This window comes from Apteryx rowi, unplaced genomic scaffold, assembly GCF_003343035.1.
Source record: "Apteryx rowi isolate R43461 unplaced genomic scaffold, aptRow1 scaffold_298, whole genome shotgun sequence".
Classification (NCBI taxonomy): domain Eukaryota; kingdom Metazoa; phylum Chordata; class Aves; order Apterygiformes; family Apterygidae; genus Apteryx; species Apteryx rowi.
Genome location: NW_020449396.1, coordinates 472,184 through 486,792, shown reverse-complemented (window position 1 = coordinate 486,792; position 14,609 = coordinate 472,184). Strand labels below are relative to the sequence as shown.

The following is a 14,609-nucleotide window of genomic DNA, read 5'->3' as shown; positions in this document are numbered from 1 at the left end:
AAATGCATAGACATTATAATATGTTTGTAAGTGTACTATATTTTCTTGCAATGCCTCCCAGCAGGGACCAGATCCCTGTTGTGCTGGATGCTGTGAAAACATACAGTAAAAGACACTGTCAGTGCAAAATCTTCCTTCTAAAGGGAAGAAAGGGAAGAAAGAATCTGTTCCAAAGGGAACAGCTTGCCCAGAGAGGTTGTGGAGTTTCCATCCTTGGAGATATTGAAAAGCTGTCTGGACACGGTCCTGGGTAACCTGCTCAGGGTGACCCTACTTGAGCAAAGGGTTTGGACTGGATGATCTCTAAAGGTCCTTTCCAACCTCAACCATTCTGTGATTCTGTGGAATAAAGAGGATTTCTTACACAGCAATGAGTCTGCATTTGGCCAGTTTAGTGTCTGCATTCCCTAATCCACGTTGCTCTGGGAATCCCTATACTGTGGGACGTAGTACCAACATGTGGTCTCCCCAAGGAAGCCTCCTCCTTTGACACAGCTGGTTATTCAATTCCTGCCGGCATCTCTGGCACTGAAATGGAGGCAGGATGTCTCTAATGACAGACTGCTTAAACGAGAAAGATGATGATCTCGAAAACCCTGCGCATGAATGAGGCAGCTATGGGAAGCACAGAGGTTCTGCTCATTCTCCACAAGCGGGAACAGTCTTGTAAAATTAAATATTTAAATTGCAAGGTGAAAAAAAACAAAAAACTATACAAGGCAGACTTGCCAGGAGAGGGCATAGTCCTAGAGGAAAACACACAGGACTGTGTGAGAACTTCAAATTTGGTCCCCAGTTTCTGTGTTTAGATAAAGATACATCAGTTAAATAGCTAAAAATGGGGTCTCACTCTCTAAAACCTCTATCCTGTCCTGTCATCTTGAGCTGTGCAAAGCATATATAAAATACCAGGACATCAATAGGGGCAGCGCTTCACAGACATTTTGCTTGGCTATAAGTAAGTGCTGGAGTTACAAGGCAGTGAAAAATGCCTGTGAAAATGAAAATCTGTATCTCTTTCCTGGAAAAGGGCTTCCTTACCATAAGTGCCTAGCATGTCTCAACTGTTACAAATGAAGCAAATCAGGAGAGTCTGATATAAATGGCAAAGTCCTGGTACTGTGGGGAATATCCTTAAAGAGTTCCATTGCCTACATTAACGATTGCATTTGCTCACTTAAAATGAATGTGGTATTTAAAACATAACCTCCGAGTCATGATGGGAGAAGTTATTTTTATTTGCTAGAAATGTCTATGCAAAAGAGAGCCGGTGATGCGTGCTCTTCTTGGCTGCTCGCTTTCAGAGACAGTGCTGCACTCCACAGGAGAGAGACAGGCAGACTTCTGTACGCTGCCGATGCGATTTCCGCATGGATCTGGGTTTTGTTGTCATGCAAGTGTAATCTGGAGTAACTCCATTGCAATTTTTAAGCCATAGGGTGCAGATACTAGGACATTATTGTTTTCAGTGCTTTACGAACAAAGCAAAAATGATTGTGAACTCCCTCAGACAGGGACACGCAACACTTTCAGAGCAATCGGAATGATTCCTAACTTATCTTTGTGGCTGAAGGTGTGGAAGAACATACACTGTGTAATATTTAACAGCAAGAAGAGTTGCATATATAAGTAGCTGGACAGATGCATGGACTTGTGTTATGCTGGCTGAGACAAAAATGCGTAACGAAAGGACAGGTCCTACCCAGAGATCCTTTAAGAAAAACCACCCTGTTCGCATCACAGTTGCATTCACTGTAGGCACCGCACGGCGTGTGCACACCCACGAACATGCAGCATACGTCTGCTAACAACTACAGACATTGTTATTAACCTCAAGCATGGAACGATCAGTAATTGGGTTTTCCAAAGTCTGGAATCTGGCTTGGGAACTTATGAATCATAAGATACAAAACTAGAAATAAATCAGTTTTTTTGATTTGCCTTCAGTTTTCTGAGCGTCTAGGGGTCAGAATAAGGAACTGAAGTGTACCTAAAAAGTTAAATCACGTACATTGGGAATTTCAAGCAGTCGCATGATACCCGGAGATGGTAAATGAAGGGAAGTTTGGGGGGGGGGGGGAGCAAGTTGTGGCAAAACAGCAAGAGGTGGCAGTTCTGCCTTTGAAAAGTATAAAGTACTCAAGTATGCAAGTGCCTGAGGCAGTGGAATGGAGATTTTGGTGGGAGAGAGCACTGGCTGCTTGGAAGGGCTCCTTTAAGGATGAGTGGGGAAGAGGCTTCCCTAACCCTAACGGTGCAGCGCACTGGGAAAAGAGGCTCATTCCTGCCCAGCTCCCGCAGCAAGCTCTCCCCTGCAGGCCTGGAGCAGCTCTTCTGAAAGGACTTATACTGCGCAGTGGAGAAGCTCAGGGTATGCACCTCTGCTTACAGCTTAGCTACTAAGCGGCGAAACGCAAACCACTGAGCTCTGACACTTCCGATGGGAAAAAAAAAGCTTTCTCTGCTGCTTTCCCCAAAGGTGATGTATTCTGTTAAAATATATTGTGCAACACTCTCTGCCTTAAAAGCGACTCATGCAAAATTAATCACACTGCGCTACATTTGTGGGAAAATACATTTTACTGCAAGTTAATTTGAAGAAAAAAAGATTACATAATGAATGTTTTAACAGAAACAGAAACAGTTATGAGTTGCCTTAACAGCATTTATAAATCAAATCACTACGCATCGATAACTTTAAAACTAACCTACATTGGGCTTTTGGAATTATGTACAAGTAAAACAGTTTTTGAGTAGCTATGTATCTTTCATAAGTTCTCACTGATGATGAAAAATGTGGATTATTTGTCAAAAAACACAGAAAGGAATTATTTCTTTTCATTTTTAAGACTTGATGAATTTTGCGTGTTCTCCTCTTTCGAACAAGAATTTTCATCAACACTAATTACACGCACTCTCCTCTGTACAGATGGGAATTTCATCTATAAACATTAATAAATTGTGAGAAAAAAGGGATTTGTGATGATCTAGGCTCACCTGCTGTTTTGCACTGGCCAAAGAAGAAATTCATTCCTTTTTAATACTTCTTTTACTCCTTTAGCAAGAAACCTATATGAGTCCTGTTTCAACTACAGAGTATCTTAAAAAAATGCAGTGCCAGTTTATATATGCCACCACGTATGAGTGCGGATGCCTTTGCTCACGGGAGAGTGGTCCACAGGGCATCTCCTCTGTGCATTCATACGCTGCTTTAAAGGACTGACGGATGGGGCCACAGCCTAGGTTTAAATTAGCTTCCCATCCTAACTTTTTGGAAGCCTTTCCCCCACCTCTCAAAGGTAGCCCCTTCCGCCGAAAAACAGCCAGTGTCTGCTCTCCTGATGGAAGTTGCTTGGGGATATTTTGAAGAATAACTGGAAAAAAGCTCTGAGCCAGATTTGTGTTTCCTCCCTTCTCTCCCCATCCCCAAAATGTGATGGCACTTCTCTGGGATATCTCACCTCAAAGTTAGTTTCTCTGTCATGAGCAAATCTGGGGAAAAATGCCTCATGTTGTTTTTATTTCTCTTTTAAATTCTATAAATAAGACATTGGAAAAGCTCGTGTGCAACGAACCGCTTGTATAACATCATATCCATAGCAGAGAAAGAAAGTCCCCAGAGAGCAGGTTGACAGTATTAAATAATGTTACTTTTATAAAGAATTTTATGTCCAAAGTACACATGTGCAAAAAGAACTGCCAGTGTTGCTGACTCCTGTGAATTTAATTCAAGTTTTGCAAGACTAGGTATTTTTCTTCAAGCCCCAGCTCCTGGAGGAGATGGCAGTGTGATAATATGTCTGGGGTTTTCCTCTTTTACTACTTTCTTTCATTTTTTTTTCCTCACTTTCCTGACTGTGGAAAGGCCTGGAATGTGATGTGAATGTACCTCACAATCTTAAAAACCAGAAGGCAAATATGTATTTCTTTTGTGCCTTCAAGCCAGTCTCATGGCTGTGGGTCTTGTGGCACTTGGAGTTGGCAACACTAAACTGCCCCTAGCCCTTCCTTTCCCAAGTCGGAGTGATGATGCCTTGGTCAGTATATCCTGCCCTCTCCTGCAAGGATACCTTCAAGAAAGAACTAACTGTATAGAAATATCCCATATTTATTAAGCCCTGAGAAATTAAAGATGATCAGGACCCTATACTAACCACTCAGCTCGCTTATATTAAGTGACTGGTCCTTCCTCAAAGTTTAAGAAGGGTAAGAAAACCAAAGGAGAAAATGCCATTCTCAGTTTACAGATGGGGAATTAATTCACACAGTTATTCACGCCTGATCGAAAGCCCACTGATGTCAATTGATTGCGCAAGAGCACAGAGTCAGCGGCACGCACCCCTTCTAAATCCCTGACACTGCACTGAGCCCAAGACCAGCTTTTCTTTCTGTTACCAAAAGCAGTTGGATGAGTTTCTATGAATTTGAATGGGATTCATAGGCAGCTGTAAGAGTCTCACAGAAACTAACCCTCTGGAAGCAGCGACTGGTATTTAACCACGTAGCGTTAATCATCTAATCACTCCTCCTGAGTTTCCATTAGGTAGAGAAAGGAAGGGGTCTTCTCTCTGCCGTTATAATATAGTTCTTCCCTTCAGATTTATTAATCTGAAACAATTACAAATGCATTTGCTAAATCATACAGTCTGAACTGCTAATAATATGCAATGAGAGAATAAATACATACATACATTTTAAAATACATGCTTCCTTTTCTCTCCTATTATGAATTCTGACAAGAAATAATTGCATGCAACCCTGAGAAATGAAGCTAATCATAATTATCATACAAACAGAAAACAGGCATTAGAAGTGTCATGTTGGGTCTGTATCAATGTTTTATATAATTAAGCAGAAAGTTATGCAATAGCCAGTAAAAAGGTCCCTTGCTTACTCTAATAACCAATTGAAATAAGATCCACCAGTATTAACCAGTGTTCACAGACGTAAGGAACTCAGCTTCTATGCTTTTGGGCTTGCCTTAGGAAGGGATTTTTAGCCCAAATTAAGGGATTTACCCACCCAGATGAATGAACCCTCAAAATGCAAATTCTTTAAGAAAGGTCCCTGCCCAGAAGGGCTGGCTGTGGCCAGGTACAACTGAACGCGGTTTTCTGAGCGGATGCTCTCAGCACGCAGTTGCTACTGCTTCTCTGCCTGTGTTTTACCTCTGTTCTACAGAGCACTTCACAATCGCCACTCGTAACTCTCCTGCCACTGCTACGGAGGCAGAGGCCCTGGTTTGGGAAAGGTGCAGGAAATGCTCAGATAATATTTAGATAACCCTTTTTAATCATTGTATAAATAATTCTCAGTAAATTCAATAATACAAATTCTGTCATTAGAACTGGTAGTAAAAGTCCTCATATTTGCTTGATCATTTTGTAGATGTTTCCCCTTTGGCTGATTCAAAAATCTCATATACTATTTTGCTGTATGAAGAATGAACAAATGAATACATTTACCATTAACTAGGCACAGAGATTACAAAACCACCCTTTAAAAGAGGAGGAGCACGAGAAATCTGGTAGCAGTCCACCTTGCAGATTTCGAAGACATTAGACTAAACATTTGAAGCAAATTGATTCACCAGTTCCAGCTGTGGCCAGGGAGGGTAAGGGATTTTTTTTTTTTTTTTTTTCCAAGCAAAACAGTAAGTCTCAAGACTCTACTATGCTACAGAAGTTTCCTGTGGTTTAAAAAAAATGGGATGCTCATTTGCATGGCATGGCATGCAAGAGGCCAGCCCTTCTGCTGAGGCACAGTGAATCACAAAACCCGTGAGGAAAATATTTATGAAGCATTTTTTCAGCTGTTGCTTACTATGTTGTAAATCCTTCCTACCCAGTTCTCTCATTCTACTTGCATAAAATTTGACTGTAGTTTATGTTTTTTTGGTTCACTTTAAAAAAACTCGCCCCTTTGTTTAACAAAAAAAAGAAAAGAGAGAAAAAGAAACAGGTTACTAGGTTCCTGCCCATTTCTTATAAGTAGGGTTCAGCCAAATATGTTTAGATACTAACAAGAATCTACAGCATTGCAGAGACGCTAAGCTTTGCAAATGTATTAAAAAATTGAATACCCATTCTCAAGTAGATGGTTAAGTATCATGCTCTGAAATAAACACTGTAATCTCATAAGCCTCAAGAGACAGGCAAAGGATGTACTTTGAGTCCACAGAGCAGCCAGGAGGTCTAAAAGAAATCACTGCGAGTTTTATTCTGTAAAAATCCTGGAAAAGCAGCCAAGGAGCATGAGAAGTTTTGAGTATCTCCCAGAGGGAAGACTGAAAGGATTTTCTGTATGGAACAAGGTCACAGCAGAGAGAAAAGAGAATATGGCACCTTGTGAACTGGGCACATCCCCAGTAAGCTGGAAATAACACACACTCACCTTGTCCACAATGCAGATCTGCTTCTTGCTTTGCATGTCAAGGATTTCCACTTCAAAGTAAGTAACTTTTGAATGTTTGAGAACTGGTGGCGATCTGAGATGGCCAGCAGAGAGCACGAGCTGTGAGAAGTTGAAAAAAGAGCGCGTCTCGTTGTGGGACACGGACAGAGCTCCTCCATGAGCCGCAAAGTCCCTCTTGTGCTCTGAAGCGCTGGGTTTATGCCTTCTGTGCATTGTGTGACCCAGCGAGAGCGATCGTCATATCAACCAGAGACAGGTCCAAGGGGGAAATGTTGCCTCCCTGCATCAGTTAAATACAATCACAGACCGATGAGACATGAAAGGTCAAGTGGCGTTCCATTTTAAGAGCACTGTCTTATTTAGCAGGAGTGAAAACAATGGCTCTGTAATCCTTGTCTATATTTAACTTGCTATTGTGATGTGCTGAATTGCTGCTTCCTTTTTTTTTCTTTTTTATTTATACCAGCATTTGAAACAACACATCGCACTTGCTCCCTTTATCTAGATTCCCCAATGTAACAAGTCAGACCCTGAAATCCCAGAGCCCAGAAGGAATCAGGAATGAATGCTGTGAATTCCACTGTTATCTACTGAGCTAGATGTTTAAAAGTGTCCATACACACACACATATATGTTTAATAAATTTACATTTAAAATATATATCTATAAAAAGACATCAGATATCATCTACTCTCAAAATATTTACTGATGTACATGGAGGACAGAAGCAGTTAAAATAGCAAAATGCCACGAGTTCATCGGCAAAATTTAGAGGTTGCTTACAAATGCGGAGAGGATTTTGTACCCGCTTGTATTTAGTACTAGGAACGCTCTGTTATTTAATGGAGGCAGAGGTTTCCTCTCAGCTCTGCCAGGGAAACTCAACTGAAGTAAAAGTAAAAGTTTGGTACTTCAGAAAGTTTAGTACCGTGCAAGCCAACAGAACTATTAGTAATCTTGAAGTCATGCATAAGGTACAGAACCTACCTACAATAGGGCTTGGATCTTTTTATTGTTTTTTTTAATTTATTTTCTCTGCAGAATTAACTTCTCACAATGAAAGCCTGCAACAAAAGCAGACTTAATTGTAAAAATAAGGATTTCTTTAAAATAACATGTGTTCTCTGAAAGGGCTTCTCCAAGTCTTGTTTACACTTCATTTTTCCTTGTATGACTTTTCATATAATTCGTATAATATAAACTACCAGCACTTTTCAATCCTGAGATTCTACCCAAATTTCCTTGGGCTGCCTGGGATTACAGAGTTAGAACGGCACCATGGATTTCTTCATCCAGATGTGCAGGAAGCTGTTTTCAGTGGTGGTACAGAGCAAGTTCTGGATATATTCCTGTTTGTTAAAACCTCAGTTAAAGTACGATCAGTATCATAAAAACCATACAGGTTCACTAAGGAATTTTAATTAAGTGAAAAAAACTTCAACAAGATAAAAGTGACATGATAGCTCTATTTTATCTCCTCTGGGAGGTGTGGGGCAAGAGGAGAGAACAGAATACGTCTCTTATCTTTGACTCTGCTATTACTTGCATAAAATTTAGTGGTCATCATATCATGTCTAGCTGCACATGACAAGAAGCCCTATGAAATAACTGAGAAACCAAATGAAAAGGTTCTGCAAAAGTTGAGAATAACGCAAGAGTGACAGGGACCCCCCAGGAAAAGCAATTTCCAAAGCAAAGCTCCTCTCCTGACAAAATGCACACATATGCTCATCTTCCTGTGTATGAGTCATCTAGTCGTCATCGATGGAATAATCCATGCTACTTCGAGTTGGATATGTGCTTAAGTCTTGGCAGGATTAAACCCGCATAATGAAATCTGTGCGCTGCTTACAGACATACAGGAAAGACGTATGAGAAGGAAACAGGGAGTTAGTAGGCTTGAACCTGCGAGCAGGTTTGAGTTCAGTGGAACAGCAATGGGCATTTTCAGTGACAAAGTACTTGCACTACCAAGAGATACGGTCTCCTTTATTTATTTATTTACAGGGAAAGCCCTGATTGTGGGAATGCACAGATATAATAACACTGGTCACCTAATATAAACGAAGGATGGACTTTTGGCTATACTGAAATCCATTAGTGCCTTGCTAGTGATGCAAAACAAGCCAGCATCTAAAGAAAAAATATCTTCTTTATACTTAGACAAGATTATTTGGTGATCAAAGAATTATACCTGTCTCTCTGAGTTTAGATGAAAGGTGCAAAAGGAACCACTAGCCTGGAGGCAGCAATATACAAGCAGAATAAATTTGCAGAAATTTTGGTACAAACAGGTCAAAACAGGGACAGTGACAAATTATAGGGTGACTGTAAAGGGCTTAATAAAAACAGCTACGTGAAGATCACAGAACATACAGTCAGGTCCCAATTCTATGTGTAAGATATGCTTGTTTGGTACAGACTATTATAAGGAAACTGTATAAACTATTATATACAAGCTATATACAAGAGATGAGACAAACTGTTGTAACATCCCCTTTCAGCCTTAAAATCTATGAATTGGTGAGCTGCAGTAATATATATTAATATATTTCTAAATTGATTTTAATTCAAATGCAATGAAGAAAAGTATTGATAATCATAACTAATTTCTGTGCGTATAAGGCCTTGGTGGTGCAATTATTACAAATGGATATATTTAAAACATCATTTAAAATGATAACATCTGAGCTGCTGCTTCTGAAAACAAGCTTTTGATTTACTGCATACATTTAAATGGTCAGAATGTAATTACTGACGAGTGAACAGTTGAAGATCAGAATCTATTCCAGTAAAATGCTTACAGAAATGTATTCTTGTTTTTTCAATCTAAGCTAATGATAAGCAGTTTCAGTATTTTGATAAAAAATAATCTCTACAGAGCCAAATCCCCAGCTGACATAAACTAGCATAGCTTCCTTGAAGGCAACTGTCCCTGTCTTCATAGTATTAAGTTATGGATCTAGGGCTGGACTGTAGCACCATTTGTATACACAGTGAGTGGGGACTGACTGAAGGCAAACAGATTACTTGCATATGAGATGGGTGAGAGCTACGCTACCAAAAATAATCAGGGATAGAGTTACTACTGATAACCTAATGTCTAAAACGGAGATGCAAAAAAGCAGTGGAGATTTTGCCATTAATGTGACAAGTGCTGTACTTGCTTAAAATGTCACCACTGATTTTTTTTTTTTCTGGTTTGATGTAAAATAATTCAGCCCTTTCTATGTAAAAGTGCACGAAGTGAAACATTAATTACTGGACAAAAGACACAGCTTTGCTTTCGTGCGGTGTCTGTACCTTGTCTTGGTCTGGCGGAGGGGAGTCCCAGCACAGTGGGCACAAGTGATCAGTCCTGTGGTGAGATTTATCCATCGCGTTACATGGGTGTGGGCTGGTGGTCGAGCAGCTTCCCAGAGCTGTGGCAGGGCTGGTAGCCAACAGTCCCCGAGTCCCCGACCTCAGCTTCGTTCTGGGACTCTGAGAGGAGTCAAAGAGCACTCAGCAAGAATTAAATCATCTCTGACAGCTTCAGCTTGCACTGAATTTCCTGCCATATATGGGGGCAATATTTTCAAGGGGCCATGCAGATGGGCATAACGCTTCTCAAACTGTGGCTCTACCTCCTCTCCTCCCTTGGCGCTTGGCTGACACGAGCTGGTTGCAGATGGGCAGACGTTTTGTTAAGCCCTGCCTCTGAAAGGAGCTTTCTCCGGGAGGGAGGGAGGGAGGGAGGGAGGGGGTGCCTGCCCCAAGCCATGCAGCAGGGCCATCATTTCCATTTTACTGAGCTGTCGATGTCTTCCCAACAAAAGGGACAGCCGTATTTGCCTTTTTGCAGCTTTCTAATACAAAGCCTTAAACAAACGCTGCCCAGCGCGTGCCACGACAAATGGGGTGACAGTGGCAGGTATGGGCAGGGGCTGACGAGGATCTGAACTCAGCTTCTGGTTATGACACTGACCTCCCGTGCGGTCTTAGGGAATTGCCTATTCTCTTGCTTTTCCCTTCCCGCTCCGTGCGCCCTCTCTGCATGAGGCTGCCTCTCACCGTGCATTGGCAGGCAGCTGGGCACAAAGAGGCTTCACAAGACCTCAGCTGGGGCCTGAAGGCGTTACTGAAGCACCTTTTCATCTCTGGCCATGCTTTGTGCTCCTTCTGCAGAGGACTGCTCAGCTCCTTTCAGTCTGCAGAATGTCAGCTGTTAAGTCAGCAGCACAGGGGCAGCTCTGTCACTCCGGATGCTTGTCGGCAGCCCCTCACACATCGCATTTTTATCGCGCGCGCGCTCCGAACGTTCAGTGGAAGCAGGATTATTCCTTTCTCACCAGCTTTGTGACGCCAAAGAGCACCTGAGCAAAGCCCCAAGACACAGACTCCAGAGGCCCATGTATGTGGGGTTCGGTACATGCAGGTGCATGCAGCCTGAAGAAAGGCAGATATCCAAGGTCTCCTACACTCACTTCAGCGCCTCGTTTTTGGAGATTCTGCCATTCATTTTGCTGGGGGGGAAGAGGGGCTGGGAGCAAGAGCTCAGCTGTGTTGCAAACAAGTGGTGAGATCCCCGTGCTAAAGGAGACCTGAATCAACACGTCCCCATAGTATGATACCACACACACCCTTTTCCATGTTGGAATTCGTGAGTTCGGAGCCAGGTAGCACACTGTGGCTATGCTTTTAGTTTCTTCTTACTGAGCTGTCTAAGGATGGATTTAAGAATCTGATGTAATGTACTCATTTGTAAAAACACTAACAATAATTTGTTTGTCTGGCTCCTTGCTTCATCTGGTTGAGAGTTTAGGAATGGGCTTAATGGATTTATATGGGGGGCTAATGCCTTTAAACATTGTGTTGATTCTGTTATCCATATCATATTAATAACAACTAGAATGCACTTCTGAAGCAGAGCAGGAATTTAAGCATTTAAGCCAGGCTGCTACGAAATAAAAAAATGCAGATTGCAGTGTATTGTACATGAAATTTGATACCGTTATTCCCAAGTAGCATTTGCTCATATAATTAAAGGCTGCATGCTAAGAAGAAACCTGCACAAAGTTCTGGGATTTTGTTGCCTGCACATGCCTACCTCAGCAGCCCCAACATCATTTTAAAACCACCACAAGTCTACCACAGCAGTCTCAGCATCAACTCAAAATGTTCTATCCACAGAAGAACAAAAATGCCACTTCGAATAAGCTCCGGAGTGTCACTATTAAAACCACTTGGCACTTAACTTAAATTTTTGCTTTTGAAACTAAATCTTTCAACGAGTAAGTAATAGATAGGAAAGAAAGGCACAGAGAGCGCACTGACCCTGTAACACAAAACAACCCTATGGCTATTTTAAATAATGCTGAAGACTGAACTAGACCTCAGCAGTGCTAGGGAGCTGCAAAAGCGATACACAGCCGTGTTGCTCCCTGTCAGTGCTCCTCCGCAAAGGCTGCCCCGGCTCCGCTTGCAGCTCTCTGCCACCGCAGCACCCACCCAGCGCACCCTCGCTGCCAGCTCCAGGCAAGCCAGCGCTCAGCAGGGATCGCCTGCCTCAGCTAAGCAATCAAGTGGGGCTTTCCCAAATGCCTCCGTTTAAGTTAACACAGTTCCTTGGGCGGCTAAGGTGCCCCAAGACATGTCAGACCAGTGGATGTACACACAAACCCATACGCTGTCACAGGCTGTTGAAAAATAAAGAATTGTGGGAAGTAAGTTTTTTAATCACCTTCAAATTGTGGTATTACTGTTGTGGCTTTCCTAATGCTATTTGCCTTAGGAGAAAATATGCAAGAAAGTCCTCAGCTGATGAGAAAAGTTGTGACAAATTGTAAACAGAGGATAGAAAGAGAAGCAGAAAGATCCTCTCCCTAAGTTTTTATTCCCTCTCCTGTGATTTTCCTGCATGATTTTGTGCAACTGCAGGATAGCTGGAATGTGGCTAGACGTTAAATTACGGCTGAATGCAACCAGCGTCAGTCTTTAGCAATGTGCAGCAGGTCATGTTGCGCTTGGCACTTTCTCTTGAATGAAAAGCATTGCAATGCAGTGTGCCCATTCCGCAGTGGAGTAGGCTGCTCCCGATGCTGGGATTACTCACTGTCATGAGTTATGGCCTGTGCACCACGGCTTTCGAAAAACAAAGCGGATGGGAGGGACAAGGTGAAAAAAGATCAGTGTCCAAAAGTCAGCCGTAATGACTGAAAGTTTACCATACTGGAGGGTGTGAATCTGAACCCCCCCCCCCCACTACTGCTTTCGGACACGTAAACCCACCAGTGCTGATACTAGGGAGTATGGAAAACGTGTGATTGAACTGATAACCCACAGCATAGCCACTGAGGACATCCAGAGTATTCTTCATGAGGTCAGAGTGCAGAAGCTATTGCCAAAGTCAAGCTGGGAACGATCCAACCCCCCTGCGGACTGGGCGCAGTAACAAACATGTACGAGCAACCTAAGGGGCCTAGCCACTTCCTGAAAAACTCTCAGCAAGTATCTAGGATATTTTCTGTATCTTATACATGCCCCAAAACTGACTCCATACGGACACTTACATCTCTTGGGTGAAATAACACTTCTCATCAGTAAAGAGAGTAATCATGGTGTTGGCAAAGAAGGCACTTCACAAGGAAGGGAGCTGTGCCATAATCGTCTGTCAGATAATAAATTGTATGGATACAAGGCTATGGATTCTCCTTGCCTGCATCCGGAAATATGGGAAGGGGGCATATCCAAGCTTTGAAGTTGCACTAGATGCATTTTGTTTCCCAAGAATGGAAAATGTGCCACCTTGCATCCCTGGAGGATAGCCGTCTTTTTCCTTCGGCAGAGCCCCACCTCCTCAGCAGCTTGCAGCTGGACCTGCCACCTTCTGCTGGTGGGGAAGGACCTCGACCCTGGGCCAGGATGAAGTTGCTTATGGCCTGTCTGCTGTGCCTGGCTCCACTCACTGTAGATCTTCTGGGTGCGTGGACACTTTGTGAACAAAATACATTTTGTCCCTTTGTCTCAGACTGCAGTAGAGATGTCTTTGCCACTAGTTCAGAAATACCCCTGAAATGCCTGTACGTTGCATGTTGCTGAAATATATGGCATGCAAAAGAAGTGATCTTCTCACAAACTCCCTGGGTACACAGTTTTCTGGGGCTGAGATAAAACATGCTCCAACTTTGCTTATCATTCATGGTAACACGATGATTTCCCCCCACCCCCTGCTTCAGAGAACATTTTATAATTGCTAAAAGGAATAGGTTAGTAGTGGAATAGGTTAGTGACTGGTTGTGTTTATGCACACACACGGTGCATAAAACACCTACAGCTGAAGCAAGCTGGTGAGGACAGGTAATAGTCAAGTGTCTAAGGAAATCCAGTTTCTGCATATTCTGGCGTATGTCATTTCACTGCTGTATCCCTGTCCGCCCTTTATCCATTTCGATTATGAATGCTTAGGATTTGTTTCTTGTTTCATGACCTAGCACAATGAGACTGGAGGCTTGTCTGAGGTCTCTAGTATTACTCTGCTCTAACATTAATGAAGATCATAATCATGACTATCAGACTGCCTAGAAAGTCTTTTTGCCTTAGCAGAGGCAGTATCTCTGAGGTACAGCAGGTTGAGAGAGGCTTAAGATCATGACATAATGCTCCCTGTATCTTCGTATCCGGTACATGTGGAGACTGACTGATTTCCAAGTTTGTTTATGCATGGCTATTATGGAGCAGTCAAACACGGCCGTGCCCTCAGGAACTGGAGTTTTGCAGCCCGTTTTATTATCTGCTAAAGAGGAAAGAGTCAGAAGGAGGAAAACCACCTCCCAAATAATGCTCTTTGTCTTACAGGCAGCCAGAACCAAACCCTCCTCCAGATCTGCCTTACAAACACGGATGGGTAATTCAATTACACTCCCAATGAGCACGGTGCATTGTAAACTTGGCAACACGCGGCTTTCATTTTGTCAAGAGTTTCGAGCAGAACTCAGGCTTGTCTGTCTGCTAAATCCATGACTGGACATGCGGGTAGATCAGCACAGTATTTTGTAACAGTTGTATCTGCCTTTGAAGTTTACTGGCACAAGCAAGCTCTGAACTAGAAACTTTCCTTGTACCCACCCCCTCAGGTGTACCCCCACTCAATCCTTGCCTACAGGGCTTCCTAGGAAACTGATGTTCATCCTGCAGCTACACCTGCATCCTCTGAA

The 14,609-nt window shown here is 42.6% G+C and overlaps 1 protein-coding gene across 1 annotated transcript in view; it reads right to left on the bottom strand.

The window, feature by feature from the left end:
* The window catches only part of TECRL (trans-2,3-enoyl-CoA reductase like), a 60,552-nt gene extending 53,884 nt beyond the window's left edge, over positions 1 to 6,668 (bottom strand). Inside the window, exon 1 of the mRNA XM_026069470.1 lies at positions 6,394 to 6,668. Coding sequence (XP_025925255.1) covers positions 6,394 to 6,627 — 234 coding nt within the window. The 5' untranslated portion in view covers positions 6,628 to 6,668. The remainder of the gene's footprint in view (positions 1 to 6,393) is intronic.
* Positions 6,669 to 14,609: the final 7,941 nt, after the last annotated feature.